Source organism: Neolamprologus multifasciatus, chromosome 2 (assembly GCF_963576455.1).
Source record: "Neolamprologus multifasciatus chromosome 2, fNeoMul1.2, whole genome shotgun sequence".
Lineage (NCBI taxonomy): Eukaryota > Metazoa > Chordata > Actinopteri > Cichliformes > Cichlidae > Neolamprologus > Neolamprologus multifasciatus.
The window spans coordinates 19,945,960-19,973,891 of record NC_140440.1 but is presented as its reverse complement, the minus strand read 5'-3'; the positions used below and the strand labels follow the sequence as shown (position 1 = coordinate 19,973,891).

Below are 27,932 nucleotides of genomic sequence, written 5' to 3'. Positions count from 1 at the left end.
TCAAATTTCTTCAGAAAGGACTTCAACCTACACTTAATGTGTGCCACAAATGAATAATAATTGTAAATATAACTATAATAGAATAAATAATAGAACAATAAGCACTTACAGGTCTTGTGCTCATTCTAGGTGTGAAACAATATATTTAAAGAAATGGACTCTCCCCTCGTGTGCCTCACAGTGTTTGGGTACAAGGACCAAAATCAATCAAGTCAATCAATCCAGATCATTATGGCTGACTTTTTGGCCAGTTTTCAAAAGTATTTATTTTACTAATTAATATATTACACATGTGTATTATTATTATTTGCTACGTACATTATTGAGAGCCCTGTTGTGCAAAGCTTAATTAATTGTGATCATGAATACGTGAGTTTACATGAGAATAGCTGATGTAAGGTTTTATCTGACGATAAAGTGAAAATATCCTTATGAATGTGTGTTACTTTGGGAAGTACAGCCCTGTTAAATGGAGGGAAATTAAACTGATTGAAGAGATGGCGCTGGAGGGCAGCGCAGATGACCTGAAGCTTTCAGTGAAGCCACAACGTGACACAACAGCAGGCGTAGGTTACATTTCCACACGGATTCAGACTAATACACTTGGATAAGTGATGCTCCTCAGCCTGTGGAAACAGTCGTGTGATGGTTCCAGCGGCTCAGACGAGCCTTTTTAAAATCTGAGATGATAAAGGGAGGGGGATTGTGCTTGAGACCCGGGACCCAGTGTCTTTAAGTCTTAAACATGTGTTGTTTCAGTTAGTGGGATTCTTTCTTTAATGTTTATAGTCTCCCAACTTGGTGCAGTTCTGTGAAGTTGCTGAAGCACCACTAAACAGACCTTTTCAGATGGCACAATATCTGTTTATATGAACTTGATTGCTCACATGAAAGTGAAGGAAAAGTGAAGCCCTCATCAAAACAGGCTGGAATGCAAAGTACAGTTGAATAGCTAAGAATGATCACTGAAGTGACACTACCTTTCATGTAACTTCAGTAAGTGCAGGATTAGAGCACAAGACTGTAAATTATTACCCTCCTGAATTAATCATTTAAAGATAAAAAAAAAAAGCCCCTGATTAGAGTCTTGAACACCCACACAGCCCCAAGTTCCCAATGATTAATACTGTTAATGATTTGCCTTCAGGTTGAGATTAAAATAGCTCATTTTATCTAGTGTGGTGCTGCCACCAGTCCACTGTAATCACAGAGAAGAGAAAGCAACAGCAGTTTGTTGAGAGGACGCTCGGCCGAGAGCGGTTTATTCGCTTACAGGCATGAAAACAGTGATCACATGGGTGACGTGCATGTCAGTGTAACAGTCGAAGCCTGATCTGAAATAAAGAGGCAGCTCAGCTATTCCAATATTTAAACAGAGAGTAGTCTGAAATGCAAACACATTAGTCTGGTTAATATTAAAGCATGTAACTTTTTTTTCCTCAGCGCACAGCTCTACCCAAAGCATGACATTGCTTAAGACTCATTACAATAAGTGGAAGTTAAAGGAACAGTACATTTAGTTTCTGTAACTCCATTTATATTAAAGCTCAGGAGTGAAACAAACATATGGCTTTAACATTTTCCATACGTTTATACAGAGGTCATCCCTGCAAGTGGTGTGAAAGCACTTCTCTGCACCAGCCAAGAAATGATTAACACTGTTAGCTGCCTGTAGTCAAACGGGGGGGAAAGCCACAGTGAGTGTGTTCGGGCCTGCTGCCTCTCTGGAGGATCCTGGAGGGTTTTAGCTGCAGAGCTTTGGGGGCGAGCGAGAGGAGGAGGGGAAGCTGATCTGTTCAGGGGGGCTGCAGAGACCACAAAAGGACCAAGTATGCAGGCATATCAGGCTCAGGACAGAACGAGTGACCAAAAAAAATACTTAAGCATTAATAAGAAAACCCTGATTTTTCTTTTTTAAATAAGTAAATAAATAAATAAAAGTCAGCAACAATAAATAGCAAAAGCATATAGTTAGACTTGCAAAGTCCTGTAACGCTGGTGTGTTAAGTAGCAGGTCACTGTGTTCAATTTGACCGCTTACAAAGCCTCTTCCATTTGGCTGACCACATCCTCTTCATGCCACATCCTGTTATTTCAAAGCTTCTAAGATAGAGCAATAATGTGCTGCAGTGTGCATTAACACTTCTGTCGTCGCAGAGAGGAGAGGCTGCTGATCCACACTGTAAGACAGCACTGGTGCTGGGACCTGCACCTGCTGACAAAACAGAGAGAAGAAAAAAAGTAACCATGAAACCAAATCGCATTAAGGAGCATTAAGACAATTCAGTATTTCCCTCTGAGGAACAAAAACCTTCTCTTAAAAAGGTCTATGGAGCTCAGTGAAGCAGCAGTCCTGCAAGTATGTAGAGAAGAAAAAGATCAAGGTCTTTTGAAGTATGATGTAAGTTTAGTACAGTAAATTTTTAGCACAGGCTCTGTACATCTATTGAGCACAACACTGTGCCCAGCTGCCTAATATCGTGTTTGTGCCCCTTTCGCTGCCAAAACAGCCCTGACCCATCGAGGCACGGGCTCCACTAGACCCCTGAAGGTGTGCTGTGGTATCTGGCACCAGGATGTTAGCAACAGATCCTTTCAGTCCTGTAAGTTGAGATGTGGGAATTTGGAGGCCAAGTCAACACCTCAAACTCATTGTTGTGCTCCTCAAACCATTCCAGCAGAACATTACCCACAACCTAACAGTGCCTTCACCAGCTCACCTTATTCCTATAGAAGCGTTTCCATACCCAACAAACTGTGATGATCTGTGTATTCTGACACCTTTCTGTCAGAACCAGCATTAAGATTCCAGCAGTTTGAGCTACATGAGCTCGCCTGTTGGATCGGATCATGCGGGCCAGCCTTCACTCCCCGTTTGCATCAGTCAGCATTGCCTGTCCATGACCCTGCCAGCAGTTCACCCACTGTTCCTTCCTTTAGTTTTCTTCCCTCCTTTTTCTTCCTTCCCTTTTTTTCTTTTTTTAATCAGAGATCAGATTATTACTTGCCCTCTCCTGCGAGGTTCCTTTGAAACATGTATACAGCTTTAAACTGCACTGCTCACTGCTCATGTATGCAGGCCTAAGCCGGTATCTAGTGGCAGTTGTTCAGGCGTTAATATTACAGTGAAACTTAATGCTGCCGACGAGGACAGCGTGGGCTTCAAAACACATCTCCAAAGACTGTGTGCTGCTGTAGTGCAGTTTTTAATTCTTTGTATTTTGTCCCATTCGTCAGTGAACGCTGACACCGTGCAAAAAGCTTTTACCTATTTGCCTGAAAGCTCCTTCTTCATGCAGGATTTGAAAGAGACAAACTTTTCCTCCACTCGGATGCCCTGTGAATTATGTGCAAAAGGGGAAAGAAAGAGAAAGAAAGTCAGTTTGATTTGAAGAGAAGCCACTAGATGGCAGTATAGTGCCATATAAAGCTCAAATCTTTGAGTTGCGTTTCAGTGACAAAATGCAGCAGGAGTGTAATTTAAACATAACTATGTGGTGTATCTAAGGATACTGCAAGCTAAAGAAAAACGGCACAAAATCAGCCTTTACTTAAAGTCAAATTAAGCAGAACACATGACGATTTTGTTACTAGAAGCTGATCAAGTAGAGGAAATTCTTTACAGTACCGCTGAATGTAAACATGCATATTTGAGTTCTTAATTAAACCGTATTTTCCTGTTTGACTCTGATTTATGTGCTCACCTTTGGGCCCATTTGCACTGACAGAGAGCGTTAAAGAAAAAAAAAAGCAGAAAATAGATCAATAATGCATAAAAGCCCTCAGCTGTCCTACCCCAGCACCGCGGTGCAGCCGGTCCTTCATGACGCCAACAAACTCCCTGTGGCTGAGCTTATTGTCGTGGTCCTCGTCGAAGATCCTGAAGACAGTGCTGACCAAGTGGGGGGTCAGTTTGATGCCGGTGGCCACGTACACCGCTCTGGCAAATTCCTCTGCAGGTGACACATTATCACATGTGTATTACCAATGTTAACAGTATCAAACATCAGTATCAAGCTTTGGATCCTCGCAATTATGTGGATCGTACTTTGATACTATCCACCTAAACATTGCTGCAGTCCTGCCACGCTCCATGATTCCCCGGATCTCCGTCCAACTAAGCATCTGTGCGATATGTCAGACCAAGGACACGAGGCGCCCTCAGAAGGCCTTATTTATGCCCTGAGTGGCTCCAAGCTGTTTTGGTGGCACCATCACCATATTAGGCTGGTGAATCTAATGCTGTGGTTGGTCAAAGGAACAATATTATAAATATTAAAGCTCTCTCAACTTTTAAATGAAAGTCAGAGAGGTTAATTTATTCATGAAGAGCACAACTCAGACTGGTGGAGCAATTTACGACACTCTGTGCAACAAATAAATATACTTCTATTTTAATCGAATGGATATAAGTCTCGAGTTCTACACAAAGCATCAAATCACATTTTAGACAGGAGCAGCTAAAGCGCAGGCTGAACACTTCAGCCAAAGTCACCTATGAGTCAAAGGTCATCGAGCCCATCATCTCTGACCAGCCTCACAAAACACTCTTGTAGCTGCATGGGAGCAAATCCCTGCAGGCAGGTAACCTCCTGCACTGGAGGCTGCTTGAGCAGTTGTAATCTGTTAATACACTCACATGTAGATTCAGTGTTCAGGTGTGGATTTACTTTTTTTTGGCTCTAGCTAGATGATGGTACCATTTTTTTCGGATCTGTTAACGGTAATGATGCTAAGGAGACATTTAAACTCTGCACTTTTTGTACATAAAGAAATTTAACATTAGAGTTGGAATGATCATAAACTGTAGTTATATCACAGATTTTGACGTCATGCGACAGACTGGCAACCTGTCCAGGGTGTACCCTGCCTCTCGCCCTGAGACAGCTGGGATAGGCTTCAGTCCTCCCGCAAGCCTGAAAAAGGTTAAGCGGAAGAGAATGGATGGACGGATTTTTCTCGACTTAAAACTCTTTATAATTAGTCCAGGTAGACTACAAAATGGTTGGTCCTTTCTATAGAAGTTTAGAAGTTGTGTTTTTGGTTTTCCCCCATGAGTCAGAGACAGACAACAAGGAGTCAGAGAGACAAAATACAACTAAAATCACTTTAAAAGCACCTTCTGTCCATGCATCCACAATGTGAGATGTTACCTTGCCCAGTTGAGCGGTTGGCAAAGTTGTACATTTGCATGGCGATGGTAAAATCCTCCAGGTTGTTAAGGAATTGGAAGAAGGACCGAAACTCCTCAAAAGTGATTCCCTGCACAGGAATAATAACCAAATAAAAAGCAAAGCTTTTATTCACGGACACGATACCGCCGAGACACGTAAAGCAAACAAGACACATGTGTCAACACTCCGGCACCGTGTGCTAAAATTCACACAATGCGTAATCTGCTTTCTTTCATCTTGTGGGGAATCCTTTAGTGTGTGTGGGACCTTGGAGTCATCAGATAGATAACACACCCAAACAGACAAAGTATACATTGCTGGATTTTCCCTGTGCGGTATGGACACGCTGAGCTGTCAGCAGCGGGTGAGGAAGGGGGGGAGGATCGTCGCTTTTGGGAAGAGGTCAGGCAGTTTGCAGACTTTTCTAAAGCAGATTAACCTGATACTTGAATAAACAAAAACAAAAGTGATGAATCCCCAAACATCTCAGGCTTGGCTGATGACTATAACACCGAGCCCATTGATGTCCACTCAACCATCCTGCGGCTACTAGCTGCTTCTCTCGCCGGGGGCCCAGCCAAACAGACAACACACACAGCCGAACAAATGGAGTAATGACTAATCTGTGATGCTTTGCTGTTTTAACAATGTGAGAGCCATAAAATATCTCTCAGCGTAATGACGAGACCCACTTGATTATCAATGGAAATCTAGCAACAAGCTACTCCAGTTGGCTGAGGAGCTGCTGGCACCTTCTCATGCGGGTCAGCGTGCCAAGAGGAAAAACAAATTCAAGCCAAAATGAGGCTGTTTCACTCAACAGCTAATTCACAGAGCAGCATTAAAAGGAAGAGATGGGTGAAATGCTTCCATGTTCATGTAAACCAATATCTTCGCAGACTACTTCGGGATTAAAGCCCCACATCACCACGCGAGGATCCAAACTTTGTCTTTGTAGAAGAATCATGATTCTACAGAGCATCTGGTGAAAAGGCTGCATAGCTTTTGGAAATCCCCTCCAACTGCTGGACTGATGTAGTGTTATGACTTTTGCAGTTGTTTTTATTGGGGTTTAGCAATTTTGAAGCTTTGTGTTTTATTCGGGCCACACAGAAGTGGGAATTCTTTCATTTTGGGAATTTAACAAGACGGCACAATATTTTGTGGCTTTACAAGGTCTTATCTTGTCTGATGTAGTAGTTTGCCAGTTAGCAGCAACACATATCTTCCATTTAGGATAGAGAGTATACTGGACTATAGGGGCGATATCATTCCCATGCATACTTAAGTGCAAACTGAGTTGAATTAAACTAACCATCTTCAAGCTAAAGTTTAGCACAAACAAATGTCAACCCTCTTTTCTTATACTAGGCAGCTAATTACAGAAAGCATGCAGTGAAATGCAGAAATTCTGAGCTGCGGCTGCTGCTGCAGAAAAACAAAGTCAATGCACAGTTGCCAAAAACTGCACTTCCCTGTGTGGCCACTTGAGGCTCCAAAAGCAAGCCGACTCATGGGCATCTATACAGCAGGGGGGACAATGTATACAACCTGCTGCAAAAATTATTTGGTCACTATAGCTAAATCTACAGCAGCCAGGCAATTTAAGAAAACACAAGCAAATAGACAAAATGCTGCAAAAGCACACAAAATACAATGTTTCGGTTTCGGTGTTTTGTTGGCTTTTCAGTGCTTTTGCTGGTGTTTTCTCGGGCTGTAGTGCGTTTGACTTCTCAGGGCCACCGTATATTTACCCCTTCATAACAATTGCACTGGAAGAGTTGAGTTGAGTTGAGTTATATGCATGTCATATATAACATGCATATAACTCAACTCTTCCAACTAAATGAAGGTTAAAGATTTTGTGACAGCATGAATAAGACCACGGCCTTCATCATGCTGTATGATGAAGGGCATGGACACATGAATATGGTATTTTATTTTTTAAAGGTGCAACACTTTAAACTTCGGGTGACATGAGAGTTTTCATTCATACAGGCAATGATGAAAATACAGATGTACTTCTTAAATTCATTGTTAGGAAGTAGGGGGATTATATTATATTATAGGTTAAACCTTGTTCTTTGAGTAACGTTGACAAAGGGAAATTGAAGGTAAAAGCGCACCTTTTCATCTGGTATACTGTGACGCATGTTCTCCAGATACCCGCTAACATCCTCGACATTGGTGTAGCGAAGGAGGACCTGAGCAAAATCTTCCTCGCCGATGGTGGGCATGCCTTTGGAGTAGGAGAGGAACTCTATCTCAAGCACCTCTGTCTGCAGGTTGTCCATGAACCTGAAGGAGTGAGACAGACGGCAGCTGCTGACAGGAAACGCCATCGCCAGAAGTTTGGGACAAAAAGAAATACTTAACATAGTCAATAACAAAACCACTAACTGTCGGTGGGTTAGTACGGTACGGTATGAAAATGATTAATGGCCGTATAATAGCGTCAGATAATGATTTTTTTTCCAGGGACATCGTCATTAATCACCGAGCAAGCAACGGGTTTCTCGACTCACTTGTAAAAATCCTCAAATTTCAACTCAGCTTTGCCTTTTTTCCCAAAGAAATGCACCAAGAGTGTGGTCTCCGATTTTAAGTCCACGTTCTATGAGAGGGAACAAAAGTTCACAGCATTAACACACAGATTTAGCTACAGACTGCAAAACCACACAATGCAACAAATCCCACTGATTACTGCAACCATTAAAGCAGAAACAAAGTTTCAACAAAACTTCCCATCCAGCTGTCAGGTTCAGCTTTTGAATGTTCCAGATTCAGCTCGACTCAGAATTAATTAATTCTCCTTTTTAACAAACGTGTGCCATGCAACAGAACCATCAGCCATGCCACGCTTCTTCCTGTCGACGCGCCATTTAAAAAATTCACACCACTGATCAGACAGATGCGTAAGTGGAGAGCGCGCTCTGCTGCGCTCCCTAACACATTATTGTCAGATTCCAGCAGAAGCATGAGGAAACTGAGATGATGCACAGCATCGTTTTGGTGATTATTTAGCAAAAAAAGCAGCTTAAAAAAGTGCCCGGCTACCTCGGTGAGATCAGAAAACAGAACTTGACTCGTGCCACATCTGAGAACATCCCACATGCCTCGGGCAGCCACATGCTGACCGTCTTTTTTTAGAACCTGTGGTAGCAATCGAAGCACAGCTGTTAGAAGACATAACACATCTGGTTCGTGTCACCAAGAGAAGGGGAATGGAAGGTGGATGCACAGACTCAGACGGTACACGGCGTTACAGGCGGGAGGATCGAGGAAACAGAGCGAGATGGAGAACTGGGCAGGCGTACAAAAGAAAGACAGACAGGTGAGCTGAATACCCACAGAGACAACGGGGACAGACACATGCAGAAACAGCGCGGGGCTGACACCTGCGTATCTGAGAGGCTGATTGGCCCTGACATGAGCCTGCACTGCAGCGATGCATGCAGCCTCTTGGCAGGGATGTCAAGCCAACGTGGCTAACACATGTCCAAAGCATGCGAGGTGTAAGACCTGGAGGAGGATTCATGCCGGGTCAGCGCTGAAACTGAATCCGACAATATGTCATCGTTTGATGCTACACTGCAAAGTACATGCAGGCAATCAAACACCTTCCATCTCCAGAACTGTAGTGTTTTTTTGCCCCACGTCACATCCACTGCTCGATACTTACTGGAAGCCACTCTGCTGTATTTTTCTCAACCAGCTCGGGCTGCTTAGATCTTTGATTAACGGATAATTACCATTATTACAGTTTACACTCCTTCCTTAGCTCTCACAGCTGCCACGGAGCTACTACAGCTGCTCCAGAAAACATTTTCTCCTTACTGATGTGCAATAAAAAAATATAAAAAAAGGTCACAAGAAACCTGTCTTCCGTTTAGTGAAGAAAAACAAATGTAACTCCCACTTATGAACCAAAAGATGTTGGTCCCCTCTCATTCTCATTGTTTATTATTTCAACCCATCATTTCTTGAGCCTCAAGGCCTCTCAAGTCCCGACATCACCTCCCTGAAAAACAAAAGTATGGCAAAAATCAACCAGAAGCAGGCAGCTGCTGCTGACACGTGTTCTTAAGTGTGGCTTGCTTCATTTCATAATATTTATTTATCTTATTCAGTTCTTTTTTTCATCTCTCAGGCCCGAGGGAGAAAGCGAGACAGCTGATAAAACAGTTCTTTCTCTACGCCTCAGTGCTTCTTAGCAGAGAGGGAGATGTACGGCATGATCCCGCAGCTAATTACGGAACAGCTCTTTAATGCTCGCCGCTGTTCTCATCCCATGAAAAGACTCTGAAACACTTGTAATTAGAATATGCTGGGGAAAGCCCAACCGCAGCACTCAAGACGTGCCTGTTATGTCTTATTGAAAAGGTTTGACTTTTGAACTCTGTGCAGGAAAGACACCTACAGTAAAGCAGAGGGAATCAAAACACACAAAAAAGAAAGAAGAAGACACACTTACAGGTAAAGTGTTCAAGCAGCGCTCTGCGTTAGCTGCAGGCTCTCCTACGTGTTTGCAGAGCAGCTTTCACAGTGCTTCTGCTGCTCCTGTCTGACTGGCATCTTCATGGTCAAACCCATCTCTAAAGGTAACCTGAGCCTAAATACCACTCCTCAAGAAACTGTAAAAATAAAACATGTGGGTCCGGGCAAAAGCGGTGTCAGTCTTCAGGTAAGAGCTTTTTGAAGTGAAATCTCTTGCCCAACACTGACAAAAGGCGAGTACATAAATCATCTGAGCTGCACCCCTCCTGCTTTTGCCACACACACAAATATGAGATAATTCTAAAGCACAGAGTGAGGTATTTCGGATTTCACTGAATGTGAAGTGAGGTTATCTCGGACAAATACGGGTGGTGTCAGCCCCTCAGAAACATGTATATTTCCTATGATAACTCAGGTTAAGGAGACCACATTCCAGAAAGCATGCAGAAGCGGCGCCGTTTACAGGCTACATACGCTGCGAGCCTGGGATTTGTGATTTCCATAAAGCTGCAGGCTCTGAAATGCAAAAGAAAAAAGACGGCAGGTGAATTAGTGCAGAGTGTGAGCTTATAATTCACAATGTATTTTAAAACAGGAAGACAGCTGGAAAAGACATTAAGTCGAGACAACGTATCTGACAATGGTCCCAAATTACTGTTAAGCCTTATAAATGCACAGCCAGCTCATCCTGATCTAGAGAATCCATTCTAATTATCTTTTTGATAGTTATACGGGCGCAATTTTAATTCAAGGCCGTCCAGAGACGCTAACGTTTGTCCCAGCAGAATAAGCTCCTCTATGCTGCGTTCTTATGAGATAAGACCTCAAAGAGTCGCTCTTATCGCTCTATTGAGCTCGCCCTGTTTACATCCACCTGCATGCAGTGTAAGACAACTCCAAAGAGATGAAAGCCTTAGGCATGTTTTACCCTGTATGACCACCGTCACCTCTGTGCAGCGAGTGCTCTCTCTAGGATTACTGCAAGTGTCTCAAGCGAGCACAGACCCACACAGTCAGATCTGACCTCAATGTTGGGATTCAGACTGATGTCTTTAAATCTGCATTACTTCTTTTCTTTTTTTGGCACTAATGCGGGAAACAGAGCAGGCAGTAAACACACCGTCTCACCAGCTTATTAAGTTCATATGAGTAGAAGACTGACAACATTTCATTGGAGGTTTCTGAATGTAAATCAATCATTCTCCTTTCAGCTCTGATTTTGGCCTCCACCAACTCCTCAGGGACAATATGGCTCTTTAGCTGCAAACTATGTTCTGCTCTAAGGGGGCAGCATTCGATGGATTTCTAAAAGCTCTTTTTTTCTTAGTTGGAAACAGTTAAAAATAAACTGTTGTAGCCCATAAAAAATAGCTAAATATATAAAAAATAATGTTTTGTTTCAGCTCTGTCAGTTCACACCAATTCCCAATTTGTGGTCAAAGCGCGAAAATGCACTGAATAATGAAGGGATGAAAACTGCAGTTCCTCAAACGGCCATATGAGGTCATTAATAGTAAACTCCCTGTTAAAATGGCCAACTTAAGTAATGCTAGCAACACTTTTCTAGTGTTGCAACTCAAACCGGTGGCTGCTGTTTGTTGCTATACTTGTTTGGCATTCAGTTTTATCTCTACCGTTAGCGTATAACTCTCCAGCTCATTATCATGTTCAGTTTAAATAAAAATAGCTTAGCTTGAGGCAAATTAGTGGTGGCATCTATCGTTTCCTCACAACAGCTTTTGTGACACACTGAATTACCACCTTGTTGCATGTTGTTGCCATAGATTGTATGTCAGAGAGAGATGTCAAAAATGTGACTTCACCCACCGGCTAAGTCCTTCAAAGTGGGATTCAGTGTGGAGCCAGAAATGAGCACATCTTGAGTACTGAGCAATTAGTTTAGTTCACTAGCACCTCAAGGCCCTTTATATTGTAAGGTAAAGACACTACATTAATAGAGATTGAAAATGTGACGTCATTCAAGGGTAAAACCGCAAAGAATTCTGGGAACTCGTGGCAAGAGGTACTAGCGCACGCAGGCTTTCAATTGAAATCAGTTACACAGCGATAAAAAGACACACAAAAAACTGTCAAGAAGCGGTTGTATTATTAACTGCAATAGCCGGTCGCATGACAGCCATGAAGCCGACGGGTAAAGAGATCGTTTTTTTTTATCGATTACGTCGTTGAAGAGAAATTATTCGAGCCATGTTTCTGAAGTAAAAAGAGGCGACGGATGGCCTGGATTGCAGCCATTCAAAGACCAAATATAACGTCCCAGAACATCCAGCTCACAGGTTAGTCTGCTCCAAGCATTTCCACAAAGGTCAGTGTTTTGTAGTAGTTAATACGTCATTTTTCTTAACATAATTGGTGATATAGGTTACAAGCAAGTCTGGCGCTGAACAGAAATTGTGTGCTATGCTATCACTAATTGCCCAGTACGATTACAGCGTACAATATTATTGTCACTGCTATATTTCTGTAATGCGAACCAGAAATTATTTCCACTACTAATTAATTACCGTTGAGCTCAAAGGTCCTATTAGTAAACGGTTAATGAATGTGTATTTATGAAGACGATTTGTGAGACTCGTAAACTTATGATACGTACGATGGTCTTTCGTTCTACACGGTGCATTTCAAGGTCCTGTACCCATCCGTCGGTAAACTGTACCTGGGCTTGATGCAGTGACCTGAAGTTACTGAACTTCATGAGTGTATGCACTCACTCCAAGAACCGTATCATTATAAATATGAGCGTGGTGAAAGTTGGGCAGCACGCTAACGTATTTTGTCCACTCTGTGTGCTCGTAAGGGTCTAACCCTTTCACTCCTTTGATTTTTTCCTCGTATCTTTTCTTTGCCTTTTCATCAAGTCTGTCTTTGTACGGTCCGGCATTGTTCTCCTTCGTTTTGTACATAACTTTTTTGGGGGGCAAAGAAAAAGCAAGAAGGTATTGGAACCGGAGAATGAACGTTTTGCGGTGCTGCAAATGCTTGCATTTGATGCGGTACTTGGATTGTTTTGCCACGAGTTACCGGCATGCAATGCGCGAAAGTCACGTGGTCTGTCAATCTCTATAGAGAAAAAACTGCAACCACCAACATGAGTAAGTATTCTGTGACAGTGGGAAGGAAAAACTCCCTTTTAACAGGAAGAAACCTCAGTCGGAAAAACACTCAGGGAGGGGCTGCCATCTGGGCTGATGATTTGCAAGACATCAATAGACCGTGTCCAGCGTGTGCACAGAGACAGGAAAAGGTGTTAAATTAACCCCACAGCAAGCCTCATTGTTTGTCTGATAAGCGCATAAAAAAACAGATCCAGACCTCCAATAGTTCCTATATGATAAGCTGCAAACTTTGTCACAGTGTTGCTTGTGCAGATGGCATGCAGCATGCTTTTCAGGCCTTTTCTGGTGAATCCGGGCTGGTGAAAAAAAACATTAGAGCCACTAAAAAAAGGATTTAAGCTCATACTTGCTGGTCCTGTCTTTGCATATCTTCAGTAATGTCTTTTCTGTCCTTCTTCTTATGGAAAATTTCTTCCAGCTAGGATAGAACATACCATATATTAAACATCAAATCCATGTGATTAAATCTGATAAATCATGGTGATTTCCATACCACCAAGAACTCCCTTTTGTCCACCATTTCATTTCCATCTGCGTCAAACATGTTGAAAGCAATCCTGAAGCCTGCATGGGGCTCTAGAAGCAAACACAATGGATTTACGTCAGGCGCCTTTATATTGCTTCTTTTTTTTTTATATAAATTTTAAAGATAACAGAGTAAATCAGTTCAAAGGTATGCTGACTTGTTAAAATGCAGAGCAGGAAGAGGTACTCTGTATAACTGATGACACCTAGAACAAAGACAAAAAAAAGAAAAGAGTCAAGACAAGAAACAAAAACCTAAATGTTCCTTTTCACCCTCAAAATGGCATCAAATGACTTAACCAGGTAGCTCAAGGTGTTTGCAGATGTTCAAAGTCATGCTGCCGAGATGAACAATCCATCCAAAGAAACAGAGCACACCTTCAGACACAGGTAATCTCCTCGTGCTTGGCGATAACATCTTAAAAGGTGCCTTTTACTTCATGCTTGGTGTTCCCCTCACACAAACACCAACTTTACAACTGAGCTGACCTATCTGGACACAAACCCAAACAAATTTAAGGCCCGTGGCTTTCTGATCGTATTTGGGTAACAAGGTGTAATACATTCTCGAGTGATCTGTCACTGATTGAGAATAGCCGATTTGGGCTTTGTGTCACATCCTTCAGCCCCCTTTGTTGTGTGACATGGTAAAGAGAAGAGTAAGTGTCAGGAGACATCTCAACCAACGAAGGAGGATTCTCCCTCCTGCCTCTGAAAGCATTCCCAAGCTTTTGTTTGCTCAGGAAGATAGAGAATCGAGCTAAGATAGTTCTGGGTGACTGCTCTGGATGTTATGGGAAAAGAATTCAGGTACGAGGTTTGCTGCAGGGAGATATTTTCAGAAAGAGGAACACTCGATGAATAAAACCCAACTAGTCAGGAAAGATTTCGTTATTACCATCTTATTCTTCTCCTTGGAGCTGGAATCATTTTGCGAATGCACAAACTAAGGTGGGAGAAGATCATCAGTCGTGCATGGAATCAGCCATAAAATCATCTAAAAATATTCTAAAACAAAGCACCCAGCTCTCCCAGTTTGGCAGGTATGACCCTATAATGACAACAGATCTCTACCTTCAAAGCTTTTAAAGCTTAAACAGCTTGAAGACAGGGAAAAAAAACTTTTAAGATTCCTGCCATGTCTCACCAATACCACACACCTTCACTCGTGGAGGGAGACCCCCCTTCTCCCTTCAAGCTCAGCCTCTGAGCTCAAGTAGATGTTGTTAGACAATACAAAGAATTCCACAAAAACACTTCATACAGAGTGGCAGTCCCGGAGATGTAATCCAATGCCATTCTTAGGCTTCATCATGTCCGTGGTGATCAGGGGGGTGGCCAGTGGGACATGTCTCGACACAGCTGGGTTCAAACAGCTCCCTCATTCTCAAAAGCAATGCTTTGTTCACCGATCAATCTAGTCCTTTTTTCACTGACAAAGCTGCAACGTTTAACAGCAGGATTAAAAGCTCCAAATCCCAGCATTGGCACTTAGCTAAAGCAACACAGGAGGAGAGCAGAACAGTGAGATCTGATGCTCCACTGCCACGTCTGACCTGCTGCGCTCAGAGTTTGAAGGCCCAGGTGGGAACATTAAAAGGGGACTTTGAGTCACACTGACAACTTCAGTTGGGCTTCGTGTGATCTCACAAAGACCTCAGGTTTGTGGCAGTTTCACAGTCTGCTGTTTTCAGCACATATAGGCTAAAGACGTGCAGAGTGCAGTGTTCATGTGTACGGTTTACGAGCTTCAGGAGCCTGCGCGGTGCACACGGTGAAGACTGGGAAGTCACAATGTTGTCGAGTGCAAAGTAACAGATTTCAGTTGAGCTGTCAATGTAAAAACTTAGCACATAAATTCAATAATTTATGCCACCAACAAGAAGTCACTACAATTGAGTAGGTGACACCAGAACATTTTAAAAGCTCTAACCTTCTTCATGTTTTAGCTTTTTAATTGTACATGGTATAATGAGCATAGTGGCTCATAGTGTAGTGGTTTACAAGTGAAGGATCCCACTGTGTGTTTTGCATACTGTAATTAAAAGTAGAAAACTTAGGGAAAATCTGTCTTGGTTGCTTTTTGTTGTATTTGTGACGCTCTGTCTGAAATGCAATACAGTCTTCAGCAACTTGTCATTTCTTTATATTTTGTGAGCAAAATGGGAATATTTATTGAAACGTGCAAACATACAGGGAAATATAGTATAAAAGGCGAAAACAGAGTTTGTACAATAACGAGCTTAAAAGTGAATATTTGTATGATCACCTTTATTCTTCAACGCAGACTGAACTCTCTTAGGCAGCTTTCTTTTTATTTCTTTAAGTAGTCTTCAGGAAGAGCTCTGAAACATTCAAAGCTCTTCTTTGGATGTCGGCTACCTTTTGTTCCAGTCTCTGTAAAGATGGTCCCACACTGCTTCAATAATGTTGCGGTCCGGGCTCCGGGGAGGCCAATCCGTGACTGATAGTGTTCCATTGTGTGTTTGTCTATCCAGGTATGGTTTTACTGTGTTGGGAGTATCCCCAGTGTGTCTTTTGTCCTGTCTTACTCCCCTCACATCCAACCAGTCAGCAGATGGCTGTCCCTCCCTGAGTCTGGTTCTGCTGGAGTTAAAAGGGAGTTTTTCCTTCCCACTGTCACCAAGTGCTTGCTGATAGGCCATCATAGGTTGTTTTGACAAGATTCCCAACACCACTGGCTGAAAGCACCTCAAACCATGACAGAGCCTCCACCGTGTTTTACAGTTGGCTGTAGACACTCACTGTTGTACCTCTCTCTCTCCAAAACATTCAAATCAGTCCAGTTCTTGTGTAATTCGGCATACGTACGTCAGCCTTTTGTCCCTGTTTCCCTTCCTTAAGAACGGCTTCTTGACAGCCATCCATCCACTGAGACCATTTCTGATGAGGTTTCAGTGAACAGTAGATGGATCAGCTAAAGATCGGTGGCGCTGTCACTTGGTGTTCGCTCGCTCTGTGGTATAGTATCGCTTCCTGTTCCTGCTCAAACACAGTGGTGTTTCTGAGTAGCTTATTTGCTTAGCAGTTTAATTAACAACTTTTAAATACATTCTTTTTTCACAGTATAATCTTCACGTGCTTCATCCGAAGCACACTTTCTGTGTACTCACTACCTAATTTATAGCCAAAGTATTCACTCACTGTCTCTGTACTGTTTCGCTAGCTTAGCTCGTAGCCGACCCGTTAGCACCATGGCTACTTCACCTGTCCCTTCTGCACTTTCTTGGTCATTGTGTCAGATGTTTAGTTACTCCTCGGCCTCCTTTAGCAGTAATGATATCTGTAACAAATGTAGCATATTTGCAGCTCTGGAGGCCAGGATTACTGAACTGGAGACTCGGCTTTGCACCCTGCTCTCACCCTTAGCTAGCCAGGCCCCTGTAGCTGGTGCAGCCGAAGATTGCGTAGGCCCCGCTAGCTGTTCCCCGGCAGATCCCAAGCAGCTGGGGAAAGACGGCTGGGTAACGGAGGAGGAAGCGTAGTCCTAAACAGAAGCCCCAGGTACACCACCAACCCGTTCATGTGTCTAACCGTTTTTCCCCACTCGGTGACACACCCGCTGGGGGTCAGACTCTGGTAATTGGTGATTCTGTTCTCAGACATGTGAAGCTAGAGACACCGGCAACCATAGTCAATTGTCTTCCAGGGGCCAGAGCAGGCGACATTGAAGGAAATTTAAAACTGCTGGCTAAGGGTAAACGTAAATTCAATAAAATCATAATTCACGTCGGCAGTAATGACACCCGGTTACGCCAATCGGAGGTCACTAAAATCAATATTGAATCGGTGTGCAACTTTGCCAAAACAATGTCGGACTCTGTAGTTTTCTCTGGTCCCCTCCCCAATCAGACCAGGAGTGACATGTTTAGCCGCATGTTCTCCTTAAATTGCTGGCTGTCTGAGTGGTGTCCCAGAAACGATGTGGGCTTCATAGATAATTGGCAAACCTTCTGGAGGAAACCTGGTCTTGTTAGGAGAGATGGCATCCATCCCACTTTGGATGGAGCAGCTCTCATTTCTAGAAATATCGACAAATTTATTAAACCCCTCAAAACATGACTATCCAGAGTTGGGACCAGGAAGCAGAGTTGCAGTCTTACAGAGTTGCAGAGAAGCTCTGCAGCTTCTCTCCTCCTGCTACCCCCCAAAAACCCATCTCCATAGAGACTGTGTCTGCTTCCAAAAAGACAAAAAACAAACTAAAAACCAGCAACAAACAACTTAAACATTTACAAAGAAAGAACAATACAGTATCCACATCTGAACCAAAGAGTAAAACAGTGAAATGTGGATTATTAAATATTAGGTCTCTCTCCTCCAAGTCTCTGTTAGTACATGACTTAATAATTGATCAACAAATTGATTTACTCTGCCTTACAGAAACCTGGTTGCAGCAGGATGATTATGTTAGTTTAAATGAATCAACACCCCCGAGTCATTCTAACTACCAGAAATCTCGAAGCACAGGTCGAGGGGGCGGTGTGGCAGCAATTTTTCACACCAGTCTATTAATTAATGAAAGACCAAGACAGACTGTTAATTCATTTGAAAGCCTGATGCTTAGCATTGTCCACCCCAGCTGTGAAACTCAGAAACCAGTCTTACTTGTTATCATCTATCGTCCACCTGGGCCTTACACAGAGTTTCTGTCTGATTTCTCAGACTTTATATCTAATTTAGTTCTGAGCTCAGATAAAATAATTATTGTGGGTGATTTTAACATCCATGTTGATGCTAAAAATGACAGCCTCAACATGGCATTTAATCTGTTGTTAGACTCAATTGGTTTCTCTCAAAATGTAAAAGAACCCACCCACCACTTTAATCACACTCTAGATCTTGTTTTAACATATGGCATAGAAACTGAACATTTAACAGTGTTTCCTGAAAACCCTCTCCTGTCTGATCATTTCTTGATAACATTTACATTTACAATAATTGATTACGCCTTGAGGCGACATTTGTTGTGATTTGGCGCTATATAAATAAAATTGAATTGAATTGAATTGAATTAAAGGGTCAGATGCATCTCTCAGGTTTTGTCTCAGTTTATTAAAGACATGACTTTTCACATACTAATCAACTGCTGAAGATAGTTTTTAAGCCTGGATATTTTTTCATCCACTTCTCAAGTTTTATTTTATCTTATGGATACACTGTGCACCATGCCAAAATCTTCCAAGTTTTCAGCTAATAAAGGCATCCAGTGTCCAAAGAAAAACGCGAAAGAGAACTGTTGCTCATGACCACTGTAAAAAAAAAAAGTCTGGCTCCTTGGAAGCAAAATATAAGGAAATAACCTGTGGATCAAGACTTTGGCAAAGTACTGTATATTTACTTGTATATATATATAACCTTATATATACATGACCTCTCTGCATTGAATCATGTTGTTAACTTCTGTCTCTCTTCCACAGCATGTCTTTATCCTGTCTTCCTTCTCTCTCCCCAACCAATCACAGCAGATGGCTCCGCCCCTCCCTGAGCCTGGTTCTGCCGGAGGTTTCTTCCTGTTAAAAGGGAGTTTTTCCTTCCCACTGTCGCCTAAGTGCTTGCTCATAGGGAGTCAAACGATTGTTGGGTTTCTCCTCTGTATGTATTATTGTAGGGTCTACCTTGCATTACAAAGTGCCTTGGAGTGACCGTTGTTGTGATTTGGTGCTGTATAAATAAAACTGAATTAAATTGAACCAAACAAATAATTTATGTACTTGTGTTTTTTGGAGGCTGGGTCTGTGACCCAGCATTTTTCTGTAATTTCGTATTTTCTTTGCTTATATATTGAGATAACGTTAAGTTCTAGTATTATATTAGTTTGACCTGAATTTTAGTCTAGTTTATGTCTCTTCTATGTCGCCGGATTTATGAATCTTTTCCTAACATTCGTAACATTTTTAAGTGCTTTTTTTTCAAGAATCCTTGTCACAGGCTGCTTACAGTCATAATTATGTAATTTATGAGCTTCCAATAACTTCACCTTTGAATCATTTTACTACAGTCACAAACAAGCCTTGTTGTGTGTACTGTACCATCAATGAGCCATTCCTTCATGAAAAGGTTATCTAAATAAGATAGAAACTACGACCCACGCTTTCTGCTCCAGATTGGCACATGGACAACAGAGCACGCATTGAACGAGACATGGGAGGGCCTTAAAAAATAAAATCTCACAAAGGATTTATGTGTACAGCAGGAACACACAGAGCGGGTTCTTTACCTCGTTCACGGAGATTTCTAAACAAATTAGATGATCCTTTCCAAACAGGTGGGGTATCAGCCAGCATCTTGTCTAATTCCTGCAAGAACAGAAGCAAATCCCTGATCTCACATTCATTTCTTAGCCCTTCAGTGTGATGTATTTGCTGGTGTTACAGTAATTTGAGAGGATTTTACACAGATAAGGAGGAGGCTCTGTGAAGCAGCATCAAGGGCTACAAATGACGGGACAACTCACCTTTTTCATGAGGGACTTGCAGACTCTCCTACCTAAACGAAACAAGGCCAACAGTTAGTCGAGTCAGGAGTACAGGACTGGGACGCACGAGTGAAAACAAGTGTTTACAGGGACAGAAATATACGCTGTGTGTTTCCATGAACACATTCCAGGGCCCAATAAAGCAGAAGATAAGCAGAACACATCATAAAAACACCTGGCTGGGAAACTGTGTTGATAACATTGACATTAACCCTCCACCGACACATTTTAAAGCCTCTGTCTGGAATAACGATCACCACTAATGTTAATAATCCTGCAGATCTTATGTATGGCAGCAATGAACAGAAAAGCATGGCTTTATTACAGCCACACTCCTACCATGAAACACTGTGATTAAAATTTAGCAAATAAACACTAAGCAGCTTCACAACAATAACAAATAGCGTGCCACTACCTTTCTGCGTCCTGTTTACCTTCATCATTAGATGCAGCGATAGAGGCCACACACCTAATGTTACGATCAATCACAGTAAGTCAAGACCGCCTTATCATTACATTTATGGTATCTGTGCTAAGTTGTTTGGTCTCTGTGGGTCTCTGTGACTTTGTTACCACATAAATGAGCCATAAAAGTAAGGTTGCTGGTAAAGATGTCTATCTTTATGCAGGTGTTATGACTGAAAGCACTTATAGCTGTGTCTAATTGTCCGATGATACTTCGCAGGCCCTCAGCAACAAGGATATTCCGGAAAACAACACCCTGGGGGTTTTTTTTGTTGTTGCTTTTTTTAAAACTGCTATTAAATCATTGCGTAACTGAAAACAATCGGATGAAGGAGTGGAGATTTATCTGGAAACATGACGGACATGTAATTAAGCAAATGGCAGCTGACAAAAGCAGTTACTTCATTCGCAGAACAACAAAGCTCATGGAGGCCATGCGGCATCTGCTGTGTTTGTGAAGTAAATGGTAGACCAGGTCCTCGTGCACGGATGACAGAGACATCTTTAAATAAATCAAAGTCAGATAAATCTTTAATAAAACAAATGTAATCTCACCAGAAGCATTATCACCTGCGTTTAGAATGCCATTGAACTCAAGAGCCTGCTTTTCACTGTAAAATTAGCATCCCAGTAAATGATAAGGACTTGTCCCCACCCTGTCTTCGTGATCAGCCAAGGAGAAAAAAAAGATGCTGAATTCAAAACTCCATATTTTACACACATCCTGCAGTCTTAACCAGAGAAACTAAATGAAATTCCTTTGCCAAAGTTCCTGACTCCTGAAAAGTCTGATTTCTGGAATGGCACTTTCTGATATGAACCCCTGCGAGACACAATACAGCATAGTTACAGGTGCTAAATGTTGGTCCAACCCTAACCTGAGGCTCCAGGTAGCAGTCAGTAGCCACTAAAAGCTATATTAGTATGAAAATAATTAACAAGATTATTGATAAAGGTGGAACACAAAACCGTGAGATAAAGAGACGACAGTCAAGTAAAGCGTTACGTCCCTCTGCAGCCCGAACTGTCCTCGCACTGATGATGGTGGACTGTTTGGGTGTTGCATGGGCTTAATTAAACACCTGATGAGGTGTGGGTGGAAGCATGCCGGGTTGGCTTGGGAGAATACACCATTTCTTGCTGTCCATCATGCTCTCCTGGATGTGTATTCAAGAGGCTCTGAGGACTTAAAAATGTTGGCTGAATAACCTGAATTAAAAAGCTAAAATATTTCAGCCAACTTATATGTGCTTCAAGGGCCTGTAACCGTGAACCGTTTTAACAGGAAGGTACAATTTCGTGTGGCATTGTTAAGTATACTAAAGTTATTTTACAGAAGAAGAAAAAGAAAAACAGCTGATTCTTCCATGGAATGAGCACCCGACCCCTGGATTTGAACCTGGTATGTCTGATCATTTTAAAAAATGCTTGTTTATTATAAACAAGGCACAGCAGATGGCCCCGCCCCTCCCTGAGCCTGGTTCTGCTGAAGGTTTCTTCCTGTTAAAAGGGAGTTTTTCCTTCCCACTGTCACCAAAGTGCTTGCTCACAGGGGGTCATGTGATTGTTGGGGTTTTCTCTGTTTCCTTTGTTTTATTTTAGGGTCTTTACCTTAAAATATAAAGAGGTTTTATTGATTTTATATAGATAAAATAAACTGAATTGAATTTTACATTGTGGCTTTATTTACTGAGCTGTAAGAAAAGAACCAAAACTCAATTTTACCATTTATTTCAATGTGCTAAAGCAATACACATAGGTGAACTGAAAAAAGGTTTTTTACTGGCAGTTTCTTGTTCTAAGGTCTCCAAAGGTCCTATTGGCTCAATAAAGGGCAAAGATTTAAAAGCAGATAGTGATTATTTTCAATATTTATGAATTGTTTGACCGTGTAGTGAAAAAAAGGAGGAAAACACACTCTTTATAGCTCCAAAGGCCACACTGAAATCTTCAAGCTAATCCTGGCATTTTATAAGGTAGAATAAGTAAGAGATTAATTGACTGGCTAACCATTTGACCCGAGCACCAACACTCATTCCTTCATTCCTTTCAAAGGACATGTGGCACTGTGTTGTGAGCTGGCTGTCAGGAGCTGACTCACTCACTTGGTTCGCTCAGAGTGACCGACTCGATGAAGTTCAGCGGAGTCATGTAGAGCTGTCCCTCATACTCCACCGAACTGAACAGCCGAAATCTGTTTTCATAGGAGGACATGTAGGCATCTCCATCATCCAGACCGTAGGTCCTTGTCTGCAAGCACACACACAGACACACACGCGCCATGAAATACTGCAAATTATATCAGTGATTATAGTGTCTGAAAGATGCTTCTTATGAAATCCATGGAAGCTTTTTCTGTCACGAAAAGCTTCGCTCACATGGCACAACAAAGAAGCCCATGCTTTAATTCGGTAATGGGGCGCATGTTATGTCAGCCTTATTTTTCATCCCCGCACAGCAGATAATGTCCCTACAACTGCTCAAACCCAGGCAGATCAGAAGGCCGGACTGGTGAAGACAGAGTGGATCTCTCTGTCAGGTGGCACACCGCCAGGTCCACTGGGCACAGAGCAAACACCCGGGGAATGCGTGCCCCCCTCTGCTTAACCATTAAACCCCCTCTAACCACCCCCGCCTCTCATCAAATATCACCATGTCCGCCAAACTCTGGTGTCCAGTTTTCTGTGTCCCTGGATCCCCCTTTATGTGGACACCAGTTGAGCCTAGCCACAGATATCAAAGAAGATGGTTTACGAGTTTGTTTAAATCCCCCAATGATCTGTAAAAATCTTGTTAGCATTGTCGACACATTTCCGCAGTGCTGTGTAACAGGACACAATGCACGCAGGTTAAACAATTAGAACCAGGTTGCAAAAGTCTGTATGTAAAGCTTATAATTGGTGCTGAAAAGAATAGGTATAAACAGAGACCTGAATCAGAAACATTTAAAAATCTGCTGAAGTGACAGCAATTACTGGAAGAAAGGTGATTTTTTTTAAGTGACTTTGAACATGGCATGGTTTTTAATGCCAGATTGGGATTTTCCCACACAGCTGTCTCTAGGGTTTACAGCGAGTGGTCTGAAAAAGAGAAAATATCCAGTGAGCAGCACTTCTCTGGGCAAAAATGCCATGTTGATGCCAGAGGTCAGAGGAGAATGGCCAGATTGCTTCAGGCTGATAGGAAGGCAACAGTAACTCAACACAACCAAGGTATGCTGAAGAGCATCTCTGAATGCACAACACGTCTAAGTTTGAAACAGATGGGCTACAGCAGCAGAAGAACAGAGGCTATAATTCACACCAGCTCACCAAAACTGAACAATAGAACGTTGGGAAAAAAGTCTCCTAGTCTAATGAGTCTCAATTTCTCAAGAGACATTTGGATAGTAGGGCCACAATTTGGCAGAAACAACATGAAAGCACGATCCATCCTGCCTTGTACCGACAGTTTAGGCTGGTGGTGGTGTGTGACGGTGCAGGGCATATTTTCTTGGCACACTTGGGGCCTGTTAGTAACAACTAAGTATAATTTAAACACTATAGCCTACCTGAGTATTGTATCGATTATACTCATCCCCTTATTATCACAGTCTTGACCTCTTGAACATGACAGTGAGTTCACTGCACTCAAATGGCCTCCACAGTCACCAGATCTCAGTCAAACAGAGCACCTTTGGGATGTGCTGATACAGGATTCAATTCAATTCAATTTTATTTATATAGCGCCAAATCACAACAAAAGTTGCCTCAAGGCGCTTCATAGATACAGAGAAAAACCCAACAATCATATGACCCCCTATGAGCAAGCACTTTGGCGACAGTGGGAAGGAAAAACTCCCTTTTAACAGGAAGAAACCTCCGGCAGAACCAGGCTCAGGGAGGGGCGGCCATCAGACAGGATAAAAGACATGCTGTGGAAGAGAGACAGAGGTTAATAACAGATATGATTCAATGCAGAGAGGTCTATTAATACATAGTGAGTGAGAAAGGTGACTGGAAAGGAAAAACTCAATGCATCATGGGAATCCCCCGGCAGCCTACGTCTATTGCAGCATAACTAAGGGAGGATTCAGGGTCACCTGGTCCAGCCCTAACTATATGCTTTAGCAAAAAGGAAAGTTTTAAGCATAATCTTAAAAGTAGAGATAGTGTCTGTCTCCCGAATCCAAACTGGAAGCTGGTTCCACAGAAGAGGGGCCTGAAAACTGAAGGCTCTCCCTCCCATTCTACTTTTAAATACTCTAGGAACAACAAGTAGGCCTGCAGAGCGAGAGCGAAGTGCTCTAATAGGGTGATATGGTACTACAAGGTCATTAAGATAAGATGGGGCCTGATTATTTAAGACCTTGTATGTAAGGATCAGGATTTTGAATTCAATTCTGGATTTAACAGGAAGCCAATGAAGGGAAGCCAAAACAGGAGAAATATGCTCTCTCTTTCTAGTCCCTGTCAGTACTCTTGCTGCAGCATTTTGGATTAGCTGAAGGCTTTTCAGTGAGTTTTTTGGACATCCTGATAATAATGAATTGCAGTAGTCCAGCCTGGAAGTAATAAATGCATGAACTAGTTTTTCAGTGTCACTCTGAGACAAGATATTTCTAATTTTAGAGATGTTGCGCAAATGGAAGAACGCAGTCTTACATATTTGTTTAATATGTGCGTTGAAGGACATATCCTGGTCAAAAATTACTCCAAGGTTCCTCACAATGTTACTGGAGGCCAAGGTAATGCCATCCAGAGTAAGAATCTGGTTAGATACCATATTTCTAAGCTTTTCAGCGCCGAGTACAATAACCTCAGTTTTATCTGAATTAAGAAGCAGAAAGTTAGCGGCCATCCAGGTATTTATGTCTTTAAGACATTCCTGCAGTTTAACTAATTGGTGTGTGTTATCTGGCTTCATGGACAGATAGAGCTGGGTGTCATCTGCATAGCAGTGAAAATGTATGCTATGTCTTCTAATGATGCTGCCTAGGGGAAGCATGTATAATGTAAACAGAATTGGTCCTAGCACTGAACCCTGTGGAACTCCATAATTAACCTCAGTGTGTGAAGAGGACTCTCCATTTACATGCACAAATTGGAGTCTATTAGATAGGTATGATACAAACCACTGCAGCGCAGTACCTGTAATACCTACAGCATGTTCTAATTGCTCTAATAGGATATTATGGTCAACAGTATCGAATGCTGCACTAAGGTCTAGCAGGACAAGCACAGAGATGAGTCCACTGTCAGAGGCCATAAGAAGATCATTTGTAACCTTCACTAAAGCTGTTTCTGTGCTGTGATGAGCTCTGAAACCTGACTGAAACTCTTCAAATAAACCATTCCTCTGCAGATGATCTGTTAGCTGTTTGACAACTACTCTTTCAAGGATTTTTGATATGAAAGGAAGGTTGGAGATTGGCCTATAATTAGCTAAGACTGCTGGGTCTAGAGATGGCTTTTTGAGTAAAGGTTTAACTACAGCCAGCTTGAAGGCCTGTGGTACATAGCCGATTATTAGAGATAGGTTGATCATATTTAAGATCGAAGAATTAATTAATGGCAGGACTTCTTTGAGCAGTTTTGTAGGAATGGGGTCTAAAAGACACGTTGATGGTTTGGAGGAAGTAATTATTGGAGTTAACTCAGAAAGATCAATTGTTGAAAAAGAGTCTAACTTAACATCAATGGTACTAAGAGTAGCTGTAGATAATATTACATCTGTGGGATGATTATTGGTAATTTTTTTCTCTAATGATAAAAATTTTATTTGTGAAGAAGTTCATGAAGTCATTACTAGTTAACGTTAAAGGGATGGTTGGCTCAAAAGAGCTCTGACTTTTTGTCAGCCTGGCTACAGTGCTGAAGAGAAACCTGGGGTTGTTCTTATTTTCTTCAATCAGTGACGAATAGTAAGATGTTCTGGCTTTGCGGAGGGCTTTCTTATAAAGCAACAAACTATTTCTCCAGGCTAAATGATGATCCTCTAAATTTGTGACACGCCATTTCCTCTCCAGATTACGAGTCATCTGCTTTAGGGTACGTGTTTGAGAATTATACCACGGAGTCAGGTACTTCTGATTAGAGACCTTAGTTTTCACTGGAGCTACAGTATCCAGAGTCGTACGTAGTGAGGAGGTAAAATTATTAACAAGATAATCGACCTCTGTTGGGGTAGCGTTCAGATAGCTGCTCTGCTCTATGTTGGTACAGGGCATTGACGATGATAACAGTGGGTGGATTATATTCTTAAACTTAGTTACAGCGCTTTCAGAAAGACATCTACTTTGATAAAGTCTACTCCCCACTGCTGTGTAATCAATTATTGTAAATTTAAATGTTATCAGGAAATGATCAGACAGGAGAGGGTTTTCAGGAAACACTGTTAAATGTTCAGTTTCTATGCCATATGTTAAAACAAGATCTAGAGTGATAAGAGACTCCTATCGTGGAAGTGAAGCCGACACATCAGCAGCAACTGTGTGATGCTGTCATGTCAACATTGACCAGAACCTCAGAAGAGTGTTTCCACCACCTTGTTGCATTTATGAAATGAAGAATTAAAGCAGTTGTGAAGGCAAAAGAGTGAAACCTGGTAATAGGAAGGTGCATCTGACAAACTGACCCGTGAGAGTATAGATAGAGGAAGTATACTGCAGTATATATCGTTATACTACAAGTCATTCAGAGCACTTACAAAATGCTAAAATAGTAAATGATAGGAAAGTATTTTAGAAAACACCACACAGAACAAATTCTGATATTAACAAATACACTGCAGCACAGTATCTGTTTACAAATGCAGTCAGGTGTTCCTCTTATGTTGTCTACCACTTAAATCTACACAGCAGTGTGTACACAACATTAAATGTTCAGTCATGGCCCATAGGCTGTAAGCCAATCAGGCAAAACCTTCAGTCATGGTGGCCACTTGGCCACGCGATCTAGGACGCCTTTTGACCACTTTTTTTTTTTTTGCCATTTCAGCACCAAAGGTCGCGGATAGCTCCTTATGGTAACGACATATAATTATAACTGTCACTTCACGTGCACGAGGCTGTCTTGGTGATCACGTGCTGGGGTTCAGGTTGCTGCTGTTCATTGAAGATAAACTGGGAGTATTTTTAATTTCTTTCCTCTATATGTGTGTGTGTGTGTGTGTGTGTGTGTGTGTGTGTGTGTGTGTGTGTGTGTGTGTGTGTGTGTGTGTGTGTGTGTGTTGGAGTGAGCTGAATGTTGTCGCCATACAGCAGCCGCTGCTTACTTTATCGTACCTTATCGGTGGCGGAAACTGATGGCAGCGCCAGATGCATGAGCCGAGCCTCGACGTGGCTCTTCAGTCCGGGGCGCCTACCGACGTGCGAGCGGCAGGAGTAATAATAGTAATAGTAATAATAAGCGGCGCCGGCTGTGATGCTCGCTCCCGCTGCGATAAGTTTCTGCGCTTTAGTCGCCTTTGAGGGTGTTTGAGGCGGTTTCCGCGCCGTGAACGTCTCTGCTTTGGAGCTGAATGAAACGATAAGCCTGCGCAGTGCAGCCATGGCTGTTTACACTATGGTGTCGTAACCGATATCACGCGCACACAGAGAGAGAGAGAGAGAGGGAGAGCAGGGGAGCTCGAGCCGTCTGCTACTCGCGAGCTCGC

General features: G+C 42.3%; 1 protein-coding gene across 4 annotated transcripts; it reads right to left on the bottom strand.

Moving 5' to 3' along the window:
* Positions 1 to 1,919: 1,919 nt before the first annotated feature.
* On the bottom strand, positions 1,920 to 27,932 carry micu3b (mitochondrial calcium uptake 3b). 4 transcript variants are annotated; one of them, XM_085179004.1, is made up of 15 exons: positions 27,562 to 27,932; positions 22,403 to 22,547; positions 19,812 to 19,843; positions 19,575 to 19,653; positions 13,492 to 13,539; positions 13,302 to 13,384; positions 13,155 to 13,226; positions 10,146 to 10,187; positions 8,232 to 8,327; positions 7,700 to 7,788; positions 7,301 to 7,472; positions 5,154 to 5,262; positions 3,796 to 3,953; positions 3,269 to 3,337; positions 1,920 to 2,215 (listed from the first exon to the last, which is right to left on the bottom strand). In XM_085179004.1, exons 1-14 carry the CDS (start codon positions 27,826 to 27,828, stop codon positions 3,269 to 3,271), a joined length of 1,461 nt encoding a protein of 486 aa, XP_085035130.1. In that variant the 5' UTR covers positions 27,829 to 27,932; the 3' UTR covers positions 1,920 to 2,215. The 4 variants fall into 4 exon arrangements, with proteins under 4 accessions (XP_085035130.1, XP_085035140.1, XP_085035149.1 ...); XM_085179014.1 differs by having other exon boundaries at positions 1,920 to 2,212; XM_085179023.1 differs by lacking the exon at positions 8,232 to 8,327.